The sequence below is a fragment of the Muntiacus reevesi genome, chromosome 5 (assembly GCF_963930625.1).
Source record: "Muntiacus reevesi chromosome 5, mMunRee1.1, whole genome shotgun sequence".
NCBI lineage: Eukaryota > Metazoa > Chordata > Mammalia > Artiodactyla > Cervidae > Muntiacus > Muntiacus reevesi.
This window is the reverse complement of record NC_089253.1, coordinates 38,974,033-38,990,461: the sequence shown is the minus strand read 5'-3', so window position 1 is coordinate 38,990,461 and position 16,429 is coordinate 38,974,033. Positions and strand designations below refer to the sequence as shown.

Here is a 16,429-nt window from a genome sequence, read left to right as displayed (position 1 = left end):
ACTTCAGTTGGGATGGTAACTTTACCGACAACCTCCTAGTTCTTGACAGACAGCTTCAGGTCGCTGGTTCAAGAATATGGGTGGGATGTGGGAATGCTCTTTGAATACTGAGCTTCAGTTTTCATTCACCTTCCTGCTCAGCATTGTGTCAGCCAAGAGCTTACTCAGCAAACACCTCACATTGCTGCACTTCCTGGCGAGGGGAGTCCCAGGTTGTGCTACTAGAAGACACTTCACTTCCACTTCCTTACCTGGGTAGCCCTCTGTTGAAAATTTTGTGCTGAAATTTGATCTCCCTCTCCCTCTCCCACGGTTACTGCCGTGCCCAGGAGGGTGCACAGGCCCTGGTTCTGGCCCTCTAGTCACCTGTCTAGGACACCCCTCTACTCCACCAGGACCTCTGACCCAGAGGCTGGAATGGGGTGCTGGTAGGCAATATGTTTGCTTGCTCACAGTGACGTCCTCTCTTTCTCCGGACACCTGCTGCTTCTGTGGGTTTGTGTGTGGCAGTGGGTGAAGTGATTGCCTGAAGTTGTCTGCAACCCACTTTTTATTACCATTAAGGGGAGTGTTTGAGAAAGCTTTAGTGTTTATAGTGTCAGGGCAAGGAGATAAAAACTGGAGCCCAAAGAGATTCCCCTTAGGGCAAGATTATAACAGAAAATTGACTCCGTGGCAGAAACTGCCAGCCCTATTCAAATGTTTAGTCCTGCAGCAAATAGCATCTTTTCATAGTCTACAGCACGGTTTGGGGATGCTAGGCCCTCAGGGTGAGGAGGGGGAAGGACAGAATTTAAGCCGCTTTGGGTTTTTTGGGGGGGGCGGGGGGTACTTGCTGTTCACTTTTGACACTGGAAAGTCATCTTTTCATAAAAAGCTCTTTCTAGGTGGGTGGAGCGTGAAACTGCCACGTCCTTGTCGGTTTAGTCCAAGAGATCACTCGCAACAACAGTAGATGTCTGGGTTTTGTTTGTGTCTGTCTTTTTATTATGAAAAAAAACAATGTTAAGGGGGGAAATGTGGATTAACAGGAGGGATCCCTAGCCTTGTTTTCCTTAGAAGACTTGTTTAGTGTTTTATCAGACGTCTGTTGTAGTTGTTGTAGGTGGAAAAGCTTGTGAGAAAAACCACCACCACACGGAGCCTGTAAATGTTTTTGCACAACCTGTAAAGCATTCTTGGAAGTGGCCAGTAAAAAAGGGGTTTTACCGTTTTAAAAAAATGTAACTGTGTCATTGTTTACATCTGTAACTTTTTCCTCCCCTGTTCTCATTACAACATTCTGGCAAAAATGTAGGCACGGTAGCTACCAGTTTTAGAATAAATAACCATTTGGATTGAATTCACCTTCTCTTCTGTGGCTGCACTGACTGGGAGTGTGTCATTGGGGGCTTCCCTCATGTCTGATGCTGCTGCTTAACGCTGTACTGGGATCCAGCTAAGGGTGACTTTCCTCTCGCAGAGCAGCTTCTCCCTTCCCATTCTACCATGCTTTCACTGGGGAACCAGCAACACCTTCACTCAGGGTTTGCTGGCTTACTTAAGTGCTTGCTTTTACTAAGAGTTTGAACCATTGGTGTAGAAGAAAATAAGTTATAACTCATGACTTCTGTGGTTTTGGCCTATCCTAAAACCAGTTGAATGCGTGAGATTAAATGTAGGGTTGTCCATTTAGGGGCCACATATGTTTATTTGTGAGTAATTCCCACTTAGGGAAGCCTTGGTGGCTCAGTGGTGAAGAATCTGCCTCCCAATGCAGGAAGCGCGGGTTCAGTCCCTGGGTCCGGAAGATCTGGAGAAGGAAATGGCAACCCACTCTAGTATTCTTACCTGGGAAATCCCATGGACAGAGGAACCTGGTGGACTACAATCCACAGAGTAGAAAAAAGTCAGACATGACAACGCCTAAACAACAACAAATTACCACTTAAAAGGAAGAGCCTACATATTCAGCAGATGTTTGATGGGGATTCTTTCCTAGTGAATTTGTAGAATGAGAAGGTAACTTTAGCTGACAAGCATTTGTGTCACTAGCATGGAACTGACCTTGATTGTAATTTCTAATAAATGGTCAGGGACTTATTAAGGCTGGGATACCACAGGCTTATGACGTGTAGGGTGTTGAAGTAGTGATGATATAGTTACTGCTGTAACTCCTCCCTTTGGACATGACACAGATTCTCACCCTAGAGTCATAGCTTCTAGCCCAAAGGCTATCCTTGATCTCAGTGTCTGCCCATTCTCTAGGATTCTTAAAGTTATTCAGTGTTATAGTTACTCATTTTAAGTGGTTATTTATGGCTTATGTCTTGTCTCTAGTAACCTCTAATCACCCCCACCCCCACCTTTTTCCTAACTAGGGCTGCAGACATTCACCTCTAATCTGACAAGTATCAAAATTGAGTATGTAGAAGAGCTGAGCAGAGGCTGCTTTAAAAAAGAAAAGAAAGAAAATCGAGATTACATTTTTTGAGTACTTTTGACTTTATGAAGTCTGAGCAGATGTAGAAATTTTCACTTACTCCTCTGGAATTTGCCCAACACTGTGATAACAGGAAAAGAGAAAGATTGTTTTATGCCCTGCTTGCCATTTAAGCATGTATACTACAATCAAATTGTTAGATATTTAAATGCCTGCTATATGCCAGACACTGACAGGATGCAGAGATTTAAAAAAAACTTGATCCTTCGAGGAGTTTTCAACAGGCACTAAGAACTCAGTGTCCTTCCCTGGTGGCTCAGATGGTAAAGAATCCACCTGCAATGTGGGAGACCTGGATTAGGGAGATCACCTGGAAGAGGGAATGGCAACCCACTCTAATGTTCTTGCCTGGAGGATCTCCATGGACGAGGAGCCTGGTGGGCTACAGTCCATGGAGTCACAAAGAGTTGGACATGATTGAGCGACTAAGCACAACACAAGAACTAAACAGGTTCCTGAACAGAATCTGGGTAGGTCCCCACTTCAGGAGGGAGACCAGGTTACTTTCTCGTTTCTTCCTGTCTAGGATAAGGGAATTAAATATCCCCAGGGCCTATTAGGGCTCAGGAATTCAGCAGCAGCTCCCCAAGTTCACTGGGTACCCCTGTAGCCTGTGGAGACATCCACAGGAATCTAAGTTACTCCCCTGGTTTCCTCTCTATTTTCCCCGTGCTTGTCTTCTTGTGTGAAAGTGTGAGGAAGCTGGGGGTGATATGCTATCTCTAACATAGGTCACCCACACCTATTGCAAAGCAGCTCCTGCCCCTGAGTGTATCCCAGGATACAGCATGAGCTGATCGAGGCTTCCCCGGGGAAAGGATGTATTCCTGAATGGGGGGTGGGGAATCTTAATCCATGAGGAGCAGAGATCCTGAGACTACTACCTTCTCTGCCTTGGCCTTGGTCCCACCTCCTTATGTCCCTTGGAAGGAAAAGGCTGCTAGAAAAAGTATTATGGGGTTTATAAACCTCTGCCGTGGCTGAGCCCAGGAGGCGCTCGTGAGACAAGCCTCTGACCGGTCAGCTTGCTGGCTGGACCACTACGAGGGGTGGTAAGCGAACCAGGGGCGGGGACATTAATCCTAGCGGATGTGACAGAATGGGCCTGAATGGGAAGTGAGAGAATACCAAGCCCCAGTTCTACCAGGAAGCCAAAACTGAACAATTTAGGGCTTATCCAACTCCTAGGGAGAACAAGAGCCAGCCAAGGAACAGCACCCCCAAGCCGAACGGTGCGGGAATTGTCACACTTGTGTTTCCGCTCCGAAGGAGCTTCCACTCGGCAAGCTGTAAGGACCCAGATTCTCATAAAATCCACGCGTCCGGCGCCTACTATATCGGCGTGCTTGCCGGGGTTCCCTTGTCCCAAGATCCTTGGTTATAGCTGCCCGTGTGCCTTCACCTGGATCGGGTGGACGTCGACGTCCAGCCTCCCTGTCGGGGAGAAGTGGGTATCGAGTTGGCGAGGACACAGGCAGCCATTTTGAGACACATGAGCACGGAAGGGACCATATTGAGACCTCCGGCTGCCTGGGGCCGCCATTTTAAGTATGGGCCCCGCGGAGAAGCCCTGTGCGGTGAAACGCTGTGACGCGCGGCCGCCGTATTGGCGCGGGCCCCATGGCGGCGGCCATCTTTGGGGGGGGCTGCTGTGGGCGCAGCCATCTTAGAAGTAAAACCGGCCCCTCCTCAGGAACTGGAACTGAGCTCCTCCCCGCTCCCTGGGTACCTCCTGTCTTCGACTTCCCTCGGGAATCCCTTCCTAAGTTGGCCCGGTTCGGTCTGTTTTCTCTTTCATTTGTCTTCATCGCGTCCTTGTGTACGTGTAGGAGTGCTCTCTGTAGCCTCTGAGTGCCCGTTGGTAACAATTCTCCCACTTGAGACGCTTTCTCTTGCTCGCCATCCCCTCTAACCCGACGAATCTCTGATCCTAGAGAATGTCTAACGCGGTTTGACTGGCCCTGTTCCCTGGTTATGGCAAGCCTTTCTACCTGTGGCACCCACCACCAAATCTATTGACTGATGAGCCTCTCCCCCCAAGAACCGTAACACAGGAGCTGTCCTCTGAGACTCTGGATGACTTTATTCTTCACAGGGCTTTAGCCTCCCAATAGCTCCAAGGTGAGACTGACAGCAAGCACCCAGCCCATCCCTCTCTCCATTGTCTGAGCAGGTCGCAGAGGGAAGCCGGCGGGACGCTGACAGAGTCTGACAGCCCTTCTGTGGGTGGAGTACGCGTGCCCCGAGTCACAGGGTGCTTTGGGTCTGCCACAGGGGGCGAGGAGATGGAGTTGGCAGACAGGTGACGGAGGGCTTGGGCTTCGGATAACCTCACAGGGTTGGGCAAGGGCTAGGGGTGGGATGCAGGGGTCCTCGGGGGCTCACGACAGTTGCTGACATAAATAAGGAAGGGCCCGGGAGAGGGAAAGGTGAAGAGTTGTGAAGAGGAACAGGGCAGCTCAGAGGAGAGCACAGAAGAATTTCTTCTCCCGGAAAGGGTTCTCCGAAGTGGGCACAGGGGTGATGAGGGGGTCCTCACAGGCGTGGGCATCACAATAAGTCATCAGGTCTGCTGCTGCCTTGGACACCTGGGGCACAGCCAGGAGGGGAATTGTTAGCCAGAAATCCCAAAGGGGGCTGCAGCCTCCATCCCCAAATAGATTATCTTTTGCCATCTTTAGGACTCCTTAAGGCAGTCTTCTCTTCCCTCATCACCCACAGAGACATGGAGCCAGCTTTCCTTACAGATGCCAAGACTCTTTCCATGATCTCAAGGAGTCAGTGAAAGAAAGCCTCTCTTAGCCTGAGGTTTGGGCACCTAGGTACAGCCTGCCAACTAATGGGATCCAGGGCCCCACCCACCTTTATCCGGCACAAGCTGGCTTCGATCTTAAGCTGTTCCACCATCTTGCGGGCTTGCCCAATACTCATAGTGCTGTTCACAGGGGTCTCCCCTTTCATCCTGGAGAAAAGAGACAGCTCAGAGCGTGCTAGGGGGCCCTGCACAATTTCAGCTGAAGGCCGCCTTCCCCCATTACGCCTCATCAACCATTGCAAAGCTGGGTCATATACCCTAATATTTTACTCCCCTCTTATTCCCAACCTCCCTGGCCTTTCCCATCTCCCCTTTCCTCAGCTAAGGAAGCGGAGAAGTGGAATGAGATGCTCCCAAACTCCTACAAGGCCTGGGCTACAGATCATTAAACATATGAATGACTGAAGGCTTTACAGCCCTCAAGCTATCTCTGTTCCTAGCTCTGAAAACCACAACTAGAAAGAGACCCACCCTAATAAGGAGGGCACATAACCCCCACCTGCCCCTTTAAGCCCCAAAGGGAGAAAAGCAGGATGCTCCCTACTCACCTGAGGCCACAGGCAGCGACAGTCCTGAGGAATCTGATCAGTGGGGTACACCAAAACCTTCTGCCTGAGATGGGTACCCCACCTTGCAGGGAGTTGCAGCTGAGAGTATCTGACGCAGCAGCAGAAGCAGCTAATACAGAGAAGGCCACTGGGGAGGGTCAGGTCAGAGGCCAGTGGAGGGCTGGTCCCTGTTTCTGCAGCTCCAGCACTGGCTGATACCTGAAGGATGAAGGATGCTAGAAGGAGCAGCTCAGATCCTGGCGTATACCAACTGTCTGGCCAGTGGGGGAGCCTGGCTGCTGCCTGCAGCCCCTGTGCACACCCCCACTGTTAACGTTTCACTGCCTGCCCTTCCCCATTGCAGGCATTCAGAGTCTGGGCTAGAGCCCTCCCCAAAGGAGCTGAAAGTAGCTGAGTCCCAGGCAGACACCCCCCTCAAATGGGGTGGTCTGGACCTGTGACAGCCCCTGCAGTGAAGTCAGTAGAGACTGCGTGAGACCCTGCTCATTTGAAATTCTGACATCAGCTGGGCTGTCGCCCCCTCCATCCCTCCTCCCTCTACCCTGACACAGCATTTAGCACCTGAATCTTCGTTTCTCTTCCAGGGACCCTCCATTTCCCATATCCAGGAAAATGTGATGAGCTACAGGTTTCAGCTTCTAGATCACCACTTAACATTCTAGCTACAAGTGGAGAATCCAAGGGCAGCAAGGTCCATCAGAAAGATGTCTGAAGAAATGGCAGACCAAAGAGAAGAAGGAGAAGCTGGGGAAAAAGAGGCATGCAGAGACCAGATCAAAGAATCCGACAAAGAAGAGGTAGGGGAGAGTCGGTGGGTGTTTCTGGAAATAGATGGACTTCCTGGATCGTGTGCGTGTGTGTGTGTGTGTGTTGGTTTGAGAAATTGCCTCTTACGTCTGTGGCGTTGTGCGTGGTGCTGTGGGGAGTGCAAAGATGTGCGCAACACTGACCTTACCCTCTGAGGGATCTTGTTTGGGGTGAATAGACATATACAAAATAGAAAGTGCCACCCGCCAAGACCTAGTCTAGATAATGAGCTGTGGGAACTCAGAGAAAAAGTCTGGTTAGGGTCGGAGGAGGTCGATGACGCGTCTTTAAAGCTGGAGACAAATCACGGGCCTGAAATGCTACCACTCTTGTGAATAGGGGCCAGTCAGCCCCTATTGCGTGATGCCGGGTCATCACGCAAAATTCCCAGGTACCCGCAGATTGCAACGTTCCCGGGGTGAATGCGCTCTGCCTTGGAAGCCCACGGGTCCAAAGAGATGTGCGCAATAAAAATCAGCGCCTGTCGGACGCCCGCCTCTCCCCTTTTGGGGGTTAAATGACTGATAGTGAAGGTGTAGGCGGAGTGCCGCGATTGCGCCCTCGAGGGGCTGGCGGAGAGGGCTGCTGCTGACTCAGCATTTCCTGGAGCAAATCTTGGAGCCTGGAGGGAGATGCCTATCCGCTTTGGTTTTGGTTACCAAAGGGGTAGGGTAACGGACCATAGAGAGGGAGAGTGCCGGGTGCTTGGAGGTGGGAACCTGGCCGCCTGGAAGGCCCCGCCCCCTGCGCCGGGCCCCGCCCCGGACAAGCCCCACTCCCCTGCGCTACAGAGGCGGCCGGCGGAAGGGGGCGGAACTTCCATGGGAGGCGGAAGTGCCTTCTCGCCGTTGCCCTGGCAGCGCGCGCGACTGGTGAGTCTGCGGAGCTGACGCTGCGGGCTGGATGGTTTCTGTGGTGGTGCGGCTGCGTGGGGTCTCCGGGCGACGCGCCGGTCACCTAATCGGAGGGGTCTGGCGGCGAGCGGCCATTGGCCGCAGGACGCCCTACCGGGCGTAGAGCGCGGTCTTGTCTGAGAGCGAGCGCAGCGCCGGAAGGAGAGAAACAACTCGGGAGGCAATAGTAGCTGCGCTTAAGGTTAATGGCTTTGAGTCCGGCTATGCGACCTTAGACAAGTCGCGAATTCTCCCCGTGCAGCCACCTCGCAGTGTGGAATCGTGTGTATAAATCGGCCTTAGAAGAATTTTAAGGCGTTCATCCTCTGTATGTAATATGTTTCTATGAATGACCATCAAAGTGGCGTGCCCTAAAATCAGGTGACCTGAGGATGGGTTCAGCTGAGGAAGTCTAGCACAGGGGGGTGGTGAGAAAGCTCAGTGGAGGATGGGAAGGGGTAATTGGCTGAGAAACCCAATCAGTTGGAGAAAAGCCATATGAAACAAAGGCTTTGCTATGTCTTGCTGTCTCTGGTTCCTCAAAGCCATTCTGGTCAGCGTGTCCTTTTTGTCCTCACCTCCCCCGTGAAACAAGCCATTCTTTCCCCTTCTCGGTCTTTTTCCAGGAACCACCAGCTGCTTCGTCCCATGGCCAGGAGTGGCGTCCAGGTGGCAAAGCACCTAGGAACCCAAAGCCTGAACCCGGGGCCAGACCCCCTGCACTCCCCGTCATGGTCAATGACCCACCAGTACCTGCCTTACTGTGGGCCCAGGAGATGGGCCACGTCATGGCAGGCCGTGCCCGCAAGCTGCTACTGCAGTTTGGAGTGTTCTTCTGTACCATCCTCCTCCTGCTCTGGGTGTCTGTCTTCCTCTATGGTTCCTTCTACTATTCCTACATGCCGACAGTCAGCCACCTCAGCCCTGTGCATTTCCACTACAGGTGAGAAGGGTCTTCTATCACAGTAGAGGAATCCTGTGAGAGAATTTCTGCAAGTACCACTGGCGCTTATTGAGGAAAACCCTCTTATTTACAGAGGAGAGCACTTGAGCCTAGTGCACTTATATTGATTTATAGCCCAAGGTTGGGCCAGGTCTGGGCTGGTAGGGCTCTAGGGCCCTCGTCCTGTCTCTGGTTACTGAAATCTGGTTTAAAAATCAAACCAAAAAAGCCCTCTCCTAGACTGTCATTATGAGGGTCAATTCAGTTTAGGCTGGATCAGATCTCTCTCAGGGCTACTGTAGACTTTTAAGCTAACCCAACCTCTCAACTCATCTCAGAACTAATCTGGCCTTCAGTAGAGAAGAGGGAAGTGGTATTTGCCTTTCATATCACTTCTTCCCACTCCTGATTGTCTGCTGCAATAAAGCTTATGAAAACAAGGTGTCTAGGTTCACAAACTCCCAGACTCCTACTGGTCTGAATCCTCAGTTCCTTCCCATTTTACAGATCCTGTGAAATTCTCTCCCCTTCTTTTAAAAATGACTACAGAACCAATCAAGAGGTGCTGATAAGGAGACTATTATCAGTGGTCCAAAGTTTTGTTTTCTTTTTTCTTTCCATGTCTTGAATCCCTGGTCATGAGCCATGATTTCTAAGGCAGAGCTGCTTAAACTTTTAGTAGGCATGGATCTCATGAAACCTATGGCCCTTCCTTCATAAGAACCTTATTGATACATGCCCATGTGAAATTTTGCCTACAATTGGAAGGGTTTGTGAGCCTCTTATCTGTGGGTCCCTTTGGAGGAATCTTCTCGAACTAGGCCTCAGACCAGAACTTTGGAATCAGAATCTAAAGGGGTGGTACCCAGGAATCTGTTTTATTTTTTTAGGAATCTGCATTTTTATCAGCTTCCCAAGTCAGTATTTAGAAACAATTAAGTCTGAAAAAAAAAAAAAAAAAAAACAATTAAGTCTGAAACTAGTCAGCTAAGTGTCCATAGGTTCCCATTTAAGAATGTCTACCTTCATGAGAAGAAATAAACACAAGTAGCAGAGAGAGAATTTAAAAGACTCATTCTAGTGTCTTGAGTCTCCTGGCTGCACTTCTTCTCCATCTCTCTATAACAGAGAAGGATGCCTGTTCTGGAAGAAAGGATAGGGGACAGGAAAGGGAGTCCCAGGGGCCCAGGAGGTGTGTGGATAAGTAAGGCAGACTGTAACTTAGCAGAGTATCATCCTCATTCTCATTTAGGACGGACTGCGAATCCTCCACCTCCTTACTCTGCTCGTTCCCTGTTGCCAATGTCACACTGGCTAAGGGTGGACGTGATCGGGTGAGTACGGGAGCTGAACAGAGGTTTCATTAGAGCTTTGATGACTTGAAACAAGAACACTTGGGAAAGACCTTGATAGCAGGGACTGAGTAACAGAGACTAAAAGGAAAGCTTTCAAGGAAAGGGAGGTTAAAAAAAATTGAAGTCCAAATGAATTGAATGGGTTATTCTTTCCTCCTTAAATTGTTTCAGCCAGGCCATATCTGCTAGATAAAGGGGTGTTTTAGATCTAAAAGAACTTAAAGAAACCAGCTATCTCATTGAACTAGGATGGAATCCACCCAAGAATTTTGAAAATGTGTTGTTATGACACTATTGAGAGATACATGTAACCTTCCATTACAAAGGGTATTGTGCCAGAGGACTGGCCAAATGCCAGTATATCTTCAATAAACCTGAAAGCCCTGGGAAATGCAAAGTAGGAATGCATTCTTCTTTATTAGGGAAGTTGGTGGAAGCTCTGCAAAAGGGTAGGATCCCAGAACACTTCAGAAGGACCCTGGAGGATCAACAGCATTTCTGATCACCAGAGTATTTTGACTTGTCAGCAGCATAAGAGAAGTAATCAGTGGTCAAACTAAAAGTTTAAAAATCATTTGAAAATGATTTTTCAAAAATTGTACTTGGGAGGATACTGACCTGAAGATAGAAAATATGGAGGATAGAAATAAATGGTCACTTTGAAGGGAGGAATGTAACCTATAGAGTTTTGGACCCCCTGGGGTTGACAATACAAATAACCCAGAAGACTGTGTATCTTGTGACATCTTCCAATGTACCGCCAGAGTACCACTATCCAGAAAGCTTACCAGGTGGGATGAGTGGATCCCAAATGGAGATTTCAAAGTGGTTATTCTTTGGTGGAGAATTTCCTGGCAGTCCAGTGGTTAGGACTCCGCACTTTCACTGCCGGGGGTCCTGGTTCAAATCTGGTTCAGGAGCTAAGATCCTGCAAGTTGCACAGCATGGTCAAAAAAAGTGGTGGAGTGGAATGTTGGGCATTGTGAGACAGAGGGTTATCTATTTAGTTTTGCTACTCAGGAAAGTAATATGGAGAGTACTATAGAATATCCTGTGAAAACATCGGTTCATTGTGTTTTTGTGGCTCAATAATAATAATAAATGGAATATATTGAGAGGGGAGTAGAAACAAGGTCACAGTACATCTACACCTGGGATGGTGCCTGCTGTTGTGTGGCTTCCTGTTGTAGATCCTAATGGTTTGGTGACACAGGTACCATCAGGTACCAGACTGTTGGGTTAGGAAGGAATGGAAGGATGAAGGGTGAGGCCCGAGTTCCCCAATAGGTAAAGCAGCTTGATCATTTCATTGATTTCTAGTGAGCATTTTTGAATGAGTAGGTGAAATAATGGGTCTATTTTGTGGGTAACAACTTGCTTAGAAGTAGATATTGTCCTGCTTCAAAGAGCTCACAGGATTGACGGAAATCTCTACATTGCATTAAGTAGCAGAGATGCCGTTCCTGTATTTCAGAAGAATTTGCAAAGAATTAGGTCTTCTGGAGACTATGGCGATGGTGAGGCTCAATGTGGGAATGGAGGAGATTTCTCTGTCAGCCAGGCAAATGTGAACAAAGGCAGGAGTCCTTCACAAGATTCTGGTATTAGCAATTTTTGGATCTCCTTGGAGGAGATGACATAATTACTGGCTTAAAAAGAAACAAATATATATATATATATGTATATATATATCAGTTCAGTCACTCAGTCATGTCCAACTCTTTGCAACCCCACAGACTGCAGCACGCCAGGCCTCCCTGTCCATCACCAACTCCCGGAGTTTACTCAAGCTCATGTACATTGATTTGGTGATACCAACACAAAATAAATAAATAAATATTTATTTATTTATCTTATATTTATATATTATATATATATAAATCTTTATTGCTATATAATTGGAATAATATACAAGTCACCCATTCAAAATGTACAGTTCAGTCTTTTTTAATATATTCAGAGCTAAGCAACAGTCACCATAATCAATTTGAGAACATTTTCATCACCCCAGAAAAAACTCATACCCAATACCTAGCAGTCACTCCCCATTTCCCTCCTGCTCACCCAGAGAACTACCTATTTTAATGTTTCAAAGAATTCAGTGAAGCAACCAGCTTAGATTCACCTGGCCTCTACATGGGGGTAGGACTCTCATGGAATCCATTTTTTCCAAGACAGTCAGACTGAAGGGACTTCCCTGGTGGTTTAGGGGTTAAGACTCTGCACTTCCAATGCAAGGAGTGCGGGTTCATTCCCTCGTCGGGAAACTAAGATCCCATATGCTGCACAGTGTGGTCAAAGAAACGAACAACAACAAAAAGGTAAAAAATAATGATTCAGACTGAAAATAAGAAAGTATATAAAGAAAGATTTTGATCAGTGGATTTTCACCTGTTACTCTAGGGATAAAATGCTCAAAGTTCCTTTATAGCAATAAATCTAGATAGTTCACTATTAGGGTTGTGTGTGCGTTTGTGCTAAGTTACTTCAGTCGTGTCCAGCCCTGTGCAACCTTGTGGACTGTAGCCCACCAGGTTCCTCAGTCCATGGGATTCTCCAGGCACAAATACTGGAGTGGGTTGCCATGCCCTTCTACAGGGGATCTTCCCAACCCAGGGATCGAGCCTGGGTTGGCAGATTCTTTACCATCTGATCCACCAGGGAAGCCCTCACTATTAGGGTTAGGGCACTCTTTTTTAAAAAAAAATTTTTTTAAAATCCATTCCCTCTTTGGTTAAAACCAAAAGCTTTACCATCACCCCTGTAATCCTTGTGGATCACCCTGAGGGGGTCATGCACAGGACAAGCATAGTCAAATATAGGATTATAGGAGTATAGGAGTGGTCAGGAATAACTAGGGTATGTTTGGTGGCAAATCTTTAATCTTTTGAGCTTAATCCCAGTGAAGATGCCTTCCCACTGTGAGTCTCAGGGTTCTACCAACAGAACCAAGGTAAGGGACCCAGAAGGACACAGTTACTGTGGGAGAGCTGGCTAGTGAAATGATGAGCGCTTCTGGCACTCTGCTAATTAGTAATGTAAGTGAAGGCAGGCTGAGCCCGAGGGGATGGCCTCATGGGGACAAAGAGGCCTGAGTCACAGATGGCCCAGTTGGCACCATGACGGTTCACTTTTGGAAAAGAAATGTGACACAACTTTTCTCGAACAGAGTGATTCAGGAGTGTAGATACTGAAGATCTCAGAAGTGAGAGGGATTCAGCTACCAGAAGGGGGCAGCACCTTCTTGGGAAGAGGGAGATTTGAGAGGCCTGTTTTGATAGCGGAGGAAATTGTATTTGGAGGGGTAGCCGGGAGGTGGGACAGGGACAGTGCAATTAAAAAAATTTTTTTGAAAGAGATGCCGACCACCTTGGGCAGGTACTGATGTATGGACAGCCGTACCGCGTTACCTTAGAGCTTGAGCTGCCAGAGTCTCCTGTGAATCAAGATTTGGGCATGTTCTTGGTCACCATCTCATGCTACACCAGAGGCGGCCGGATCATCTCCACCTCGTCACGCTCCGTGAGTGTCCATGGCCTGTCTAGGAGGTTGTGGAGAATGATGACAGATGTCAGAGTATCTGGGTGGGGCTTCAGGAGAAAACATTCTGAGGTTTGAGACACAGACACGGACACATCAGCATGGCAAAGAGGTGTCAGTTTACCAAACCAGATAAACGCCCCCTCCCCCCGCCCCGGACATCGGATGAGCACACCCATCTTTGGGGGTAAAGTCTGAAGAGTGGAGCCGCCCTGAAAACGGGCTTTTTTGGAGCCAGCAAGACCAGTCCTCACTCAGAAACATACTAGCTGAGGGCCAATTTACTTAACCCCTTGAAGCAAATATAGTAGTAACTCCCTCATAGATTGGTTTGGGATTCCATGAGGAAATAGTGGGTGTTCAATAAATGTTAGACTCTGTTTCTTAATTGTCAACAGAACCATCTCCTGAAGCAAATTCCTGAATGTCCACGTGGGGGGAAAAGGCCTCAGATGGTACACTGGCATGTGTACTAGTTCCAGTGTACTAGAATAGATGGTACCCTGTTCTAGATTATAGAACCATGCTGGGGAAAGGTAGATGACAGATGGTGTGGGGCTTCACCTGGGAGGCTTTCTTAGAAGAGGAGACTTTGTTGTATTGGAATAGAGACATGTGGTTGGGAAGGGCAGGGCAGGGATGTCTTCAAACTTCTGCAATGATGGGGTCGAGACTTGGGGCGTGGTAGGAAGTGAAAGGGAGTGGGGGGCCTACGGAAGAAGCCGCCTTCGTACCCTGCTCAGGGGTGGTTTTGAGGGTGGGCATCCATGCCCAGCCTCTCCTCCCTGTTCAGGGGTGGTTTTGAGGGTCGGCGCCTGTCCCCAGCCTCTCTTCCCTGGCCCTGGCAGGTGATGCTACATTACCGCTCAAGCCTGCTCCAGATGCTCGACACACTGGTCTTCTCTAGCCTCCTGCTGTTTGGCTTTGCGGAGCAGAAGCAGCTCTTGGAGGTGGAGCTATACCCAGAATACAGAGAAAACTCGGTAAGGAGAGGAGGAGGACAGGAGACAGCCCTCCCCACAAGCCCAGAGTTTTACCCGAGGAGCTTCTGGGCTCGGTCAGGAGGGACCGCGGTGGAGGCTGGAAGCAGGCCTCAGATTGGGCTGGTGAGAGTGACCGCAGGATCCTGACCTGATGTGCTGCCGCCACTGCCCTCCCGCCCGCAGTACGTGCCGACCACCGGAGCCATCATCGAGATCCACAGCAAGCGCATCCAGATGTACGGGGCCTACCTCCGCATCCACGCCCACTTCACTGGGCTCAGGTGAGGCAGTGCCCACGTGGCCTGGGCAGCCCTGGTGGGCCTGTCCTTAAGCAAAGAGGGTCCTTAGCAGAGGTGACGGGCTTTACCTGGGCCACAGGTTCTCAGCCCTGGCTGCACATCACATATCAGGAGCCTGAGGAACTTTTAGAAAAATACCGATGCCTGGGCCCCACCCCCAAGACTAGGATTTATTATGGTCCTATCTGGCTGCCAGTCTTTTTTTTTTTTTTTTTAATATTTATTTATTTGGCTGTGCCAGCTTTCAGTTGCAGCATGTGGGATCTAGTTCCCTGACCAGGGATCGAACCCAGGCCCCCTGCTTTGGGAGTTGAGTCTTAGCCACTGGACCTTAGTCAGGGAAGTCCCCAGCCATCAGCCTTTCTGAAAGTACCCCAGGGGGAGGTCATGTGCAGTCAGAGTGGAGAAATGTTCTCTTGAACCGCTGGCTCAGTGGGTGGGAGGCAGAGGGTGGAGACCAGCTCTCACCAAGCTCTAGTGAACTGCCCGAGAAATTACTTCTGGGAGATGAGAAGGCTGGCACTCCCTGGTAGCTGTACTCCCCTCCTGTCTACTCCCTGCTTCAGGTACCTACTGTACAACTTCCCGATGACCTGCGCCTTCGTAGGTGTCGCCAGCAACTTCACCTTCCTCAGTGTCATTGTGCTCTTCAGCTACATGCAGTGGGTGTGGGGGGGCATCTGGCCCCGGCAGCGCCTCTCTTTGCAGGTCTCAAAGGACCCCTTCCTCTCCCCTTCATGGTTCTTCTTTGGGGAGTGGGCCGGGGCGTGTTGGGGGCTGGGGCAGAAGGGTTCAGTCACTCCGGTGAGGGAAGGCAGGCCTTGCTGCTCAGGACTTTCCCCTCCACAGGTAAACATCCGAAACCGAAAACGCTCCCGCAAGGAAGTCCAGCGAAAGGTCTCTGCCCATCAGCCAGGTAGAGGTGATGGCTGGGGGTTGGGGCAGGGGGCGGGGGGGGGCTCCGGCACCATCCAGAATGAGGCTTTAGGTGCTCGCCTGCTAAGCTGAAGGTCAAGAGAAAGGCAGGATGGGGTGACGTTGGCACTGCCATCCAGGCACAGCCACCCTAGTCCTGTCCTGTCCTCTACCCCCTTTGGAGGCACAGGGCCCCAAAGCCAGGAGGAGTCTCCCCAGCTGTCACCCGTTACAGAGGATGGTGAGAGCCACGTGGATCCCTCTGGGACAGGTACGGTGCAGCCGCCTGACCTCCTTCCTGACTCCTCCTCGGTCCTCCTCTTCAGCCTCCTCCAGACTGACCTCTGCCTTCCCCCCTGGGGCTGCAGAAGGCCAGCTGTCCGAGGAGGAGAAAACAGACCAACAGCCCCTGAGTGGCGAGGAGGAACTGGAGCCCGAGGCCAGTGATGGTGAGGGACCCTCTGTGGCAGGACCTGGGGGGGCACGTGGGCAGGGCGGAGGCTACCCTGGGCGGGGGCAGGGGTCCCTGGCCTGGAATTTCCCCTTTCGGATTTCGTTTTCTCTCCCCTGGCCCAGGTTCAGGCTCCTGGGAAGATGCAGCTCTGCTGACGGAGGCCAACCTGGCTGCCTCTGGCTCTGCCCCTACCCCCGAGACTGTGGGCAGCTCGGAGCCCTCTGTGGGCTCCGTCCGACAGCGCCCCATCTGCTCCAGCTCCTGAAGCGAGTGGGGCCGAGTCCTCACATGCTGGCCCTTTTCCACCTGCTCCCTTTCTCTCTCCAGGGGCTCCCCCAATAATAAACTATTTTCGTGCCAGCTGCCTCCCTGAC

At 50.0% G+C, this 16,429-nt stretch overlaps 2 protein-coding genes across 13 annotated transcripts; one reads left to right on the top strand and one right to left on the bottom strand.

Moving 5' to 3' along the window:
• The first annotated feature begins 3,598 nt into the window (after nt 1-3,598).
• Nucleotides 3,599-16,421, top strand: BSCL2 (BSCL2 lipid droplet biogenesis associated, seipin). 11 transcript variants are annotated; one of them, XM_065937515.1, is made up of 13 exons: nt 3,599-3,771; nt 4,656-4,784; nt 6,451-6,663; nt 8,193-8,509; nt 9,762-9,843; nt 13,243-13,386; nt 14,253-14,387; nt 14,571-14,668; nt 15,253-15,394; nt 15,536-15,603; nt 15,784-15,872; nt 15,970-16,050; nt 16,178-16,421. In XM_065937515.1, exons 3-13 carry the CDS (start codon nt 6,571-6,573, stop codon nt 16,318-16,320), a joined length of 1,392 nt encoding a protein of 463 aa, XP_065793587.1. In that variant the 5' UTR covers nt 3,599-3,771; nt 4,656-4,784; nt 6,451-6,570; the 3' UTR covers nt 16,321-16,421. The 11 variants fall into 11 exon arrangements, with proteins under 11 accessions (XP_065793587.1, XP_065793585.1, XP_065793589.1 ...); XM_065937513.1 differs by lacking the exon at nt 4,656-4,784 and adding an exon at nt 4,417-4,603; XM_065937514.1 differs by lacking the exons at nt 3,599-3,771; nt 4,656-4,784 and adding exons at nt 3,842-4,207; nt 4,417-4,603.
• On the bottom strand, nt 4,779-6,547 carry GNG3 (G protein subunit gamma 3). 2 transcript variants are annotated; one of them, XM_065937528.1, is made up of 4 exons: nt 6,428-6,547; nt 5,846-6,064; nt 5,345-5,444; nt 4,779-5,070 (listed from the first exon to the last, which is right to left on the bottom strand). In XM_065937528.1, exons 3-4 carry the CDS (start codon nt 5,441-5,443, stop codon nt 4,942-4,944), a joined length of 228 nt encoding a protein of 75 aa, XP_065793600.1. In that variant the 5' UTR covers nt 5,444; nt 5,846-6,064; nt 6,428-6,547; the 3' UTR covers nt 4,779-4,941. The 2 variants fall into 2 exon arrangements, with proteins under 2 accessions (XP_065793600.1, XP_065793599.1); XM_065937527.1 differs by having other exon boundaries at nt 5,345-6,064.
• Nucleotides 16,422-16,429: the final 8 nt, after the last annotated feature.

Coding starts and splice junctions, on each gene's coding strand:
- GNG3 (XM_065937527.1), bottom strand. CDS start 5,527: ATGAGGCGTAATGGGGGAAGGCGGCCTTCAGCTGAAATTGTGCAGGGC. Junction 5,071..5,344: donor CCAGCTTGTGCCGGATAAAG/GTGGGTGGGGCC, acceptor GCTGTGCCCCAG/GTGTCCAAGGCAGCAGCAGA.
- BSCL2 (XM_065937517.1), top strand. CDS start 6,571: ATGTCTGAAGAAATGGCAGACCAAAGAGAAGAAGGAGAAGCTGGGGAA. Junction 6,664..8,192: donor AAGAATCCGACAAAGAAGAG/GTAGGGGAGAGT, acceptor GTCTTTTTCCAG/GAACCACCAGCTGCTTCGTC. Junction 16,051..16,177: donor GGAGCCCGAGGCCAGTGATG/GTGAGGGACCCT, acceptor CCCCTGGCCCAG/GTTCAGGCTCCTGGGAAGAT.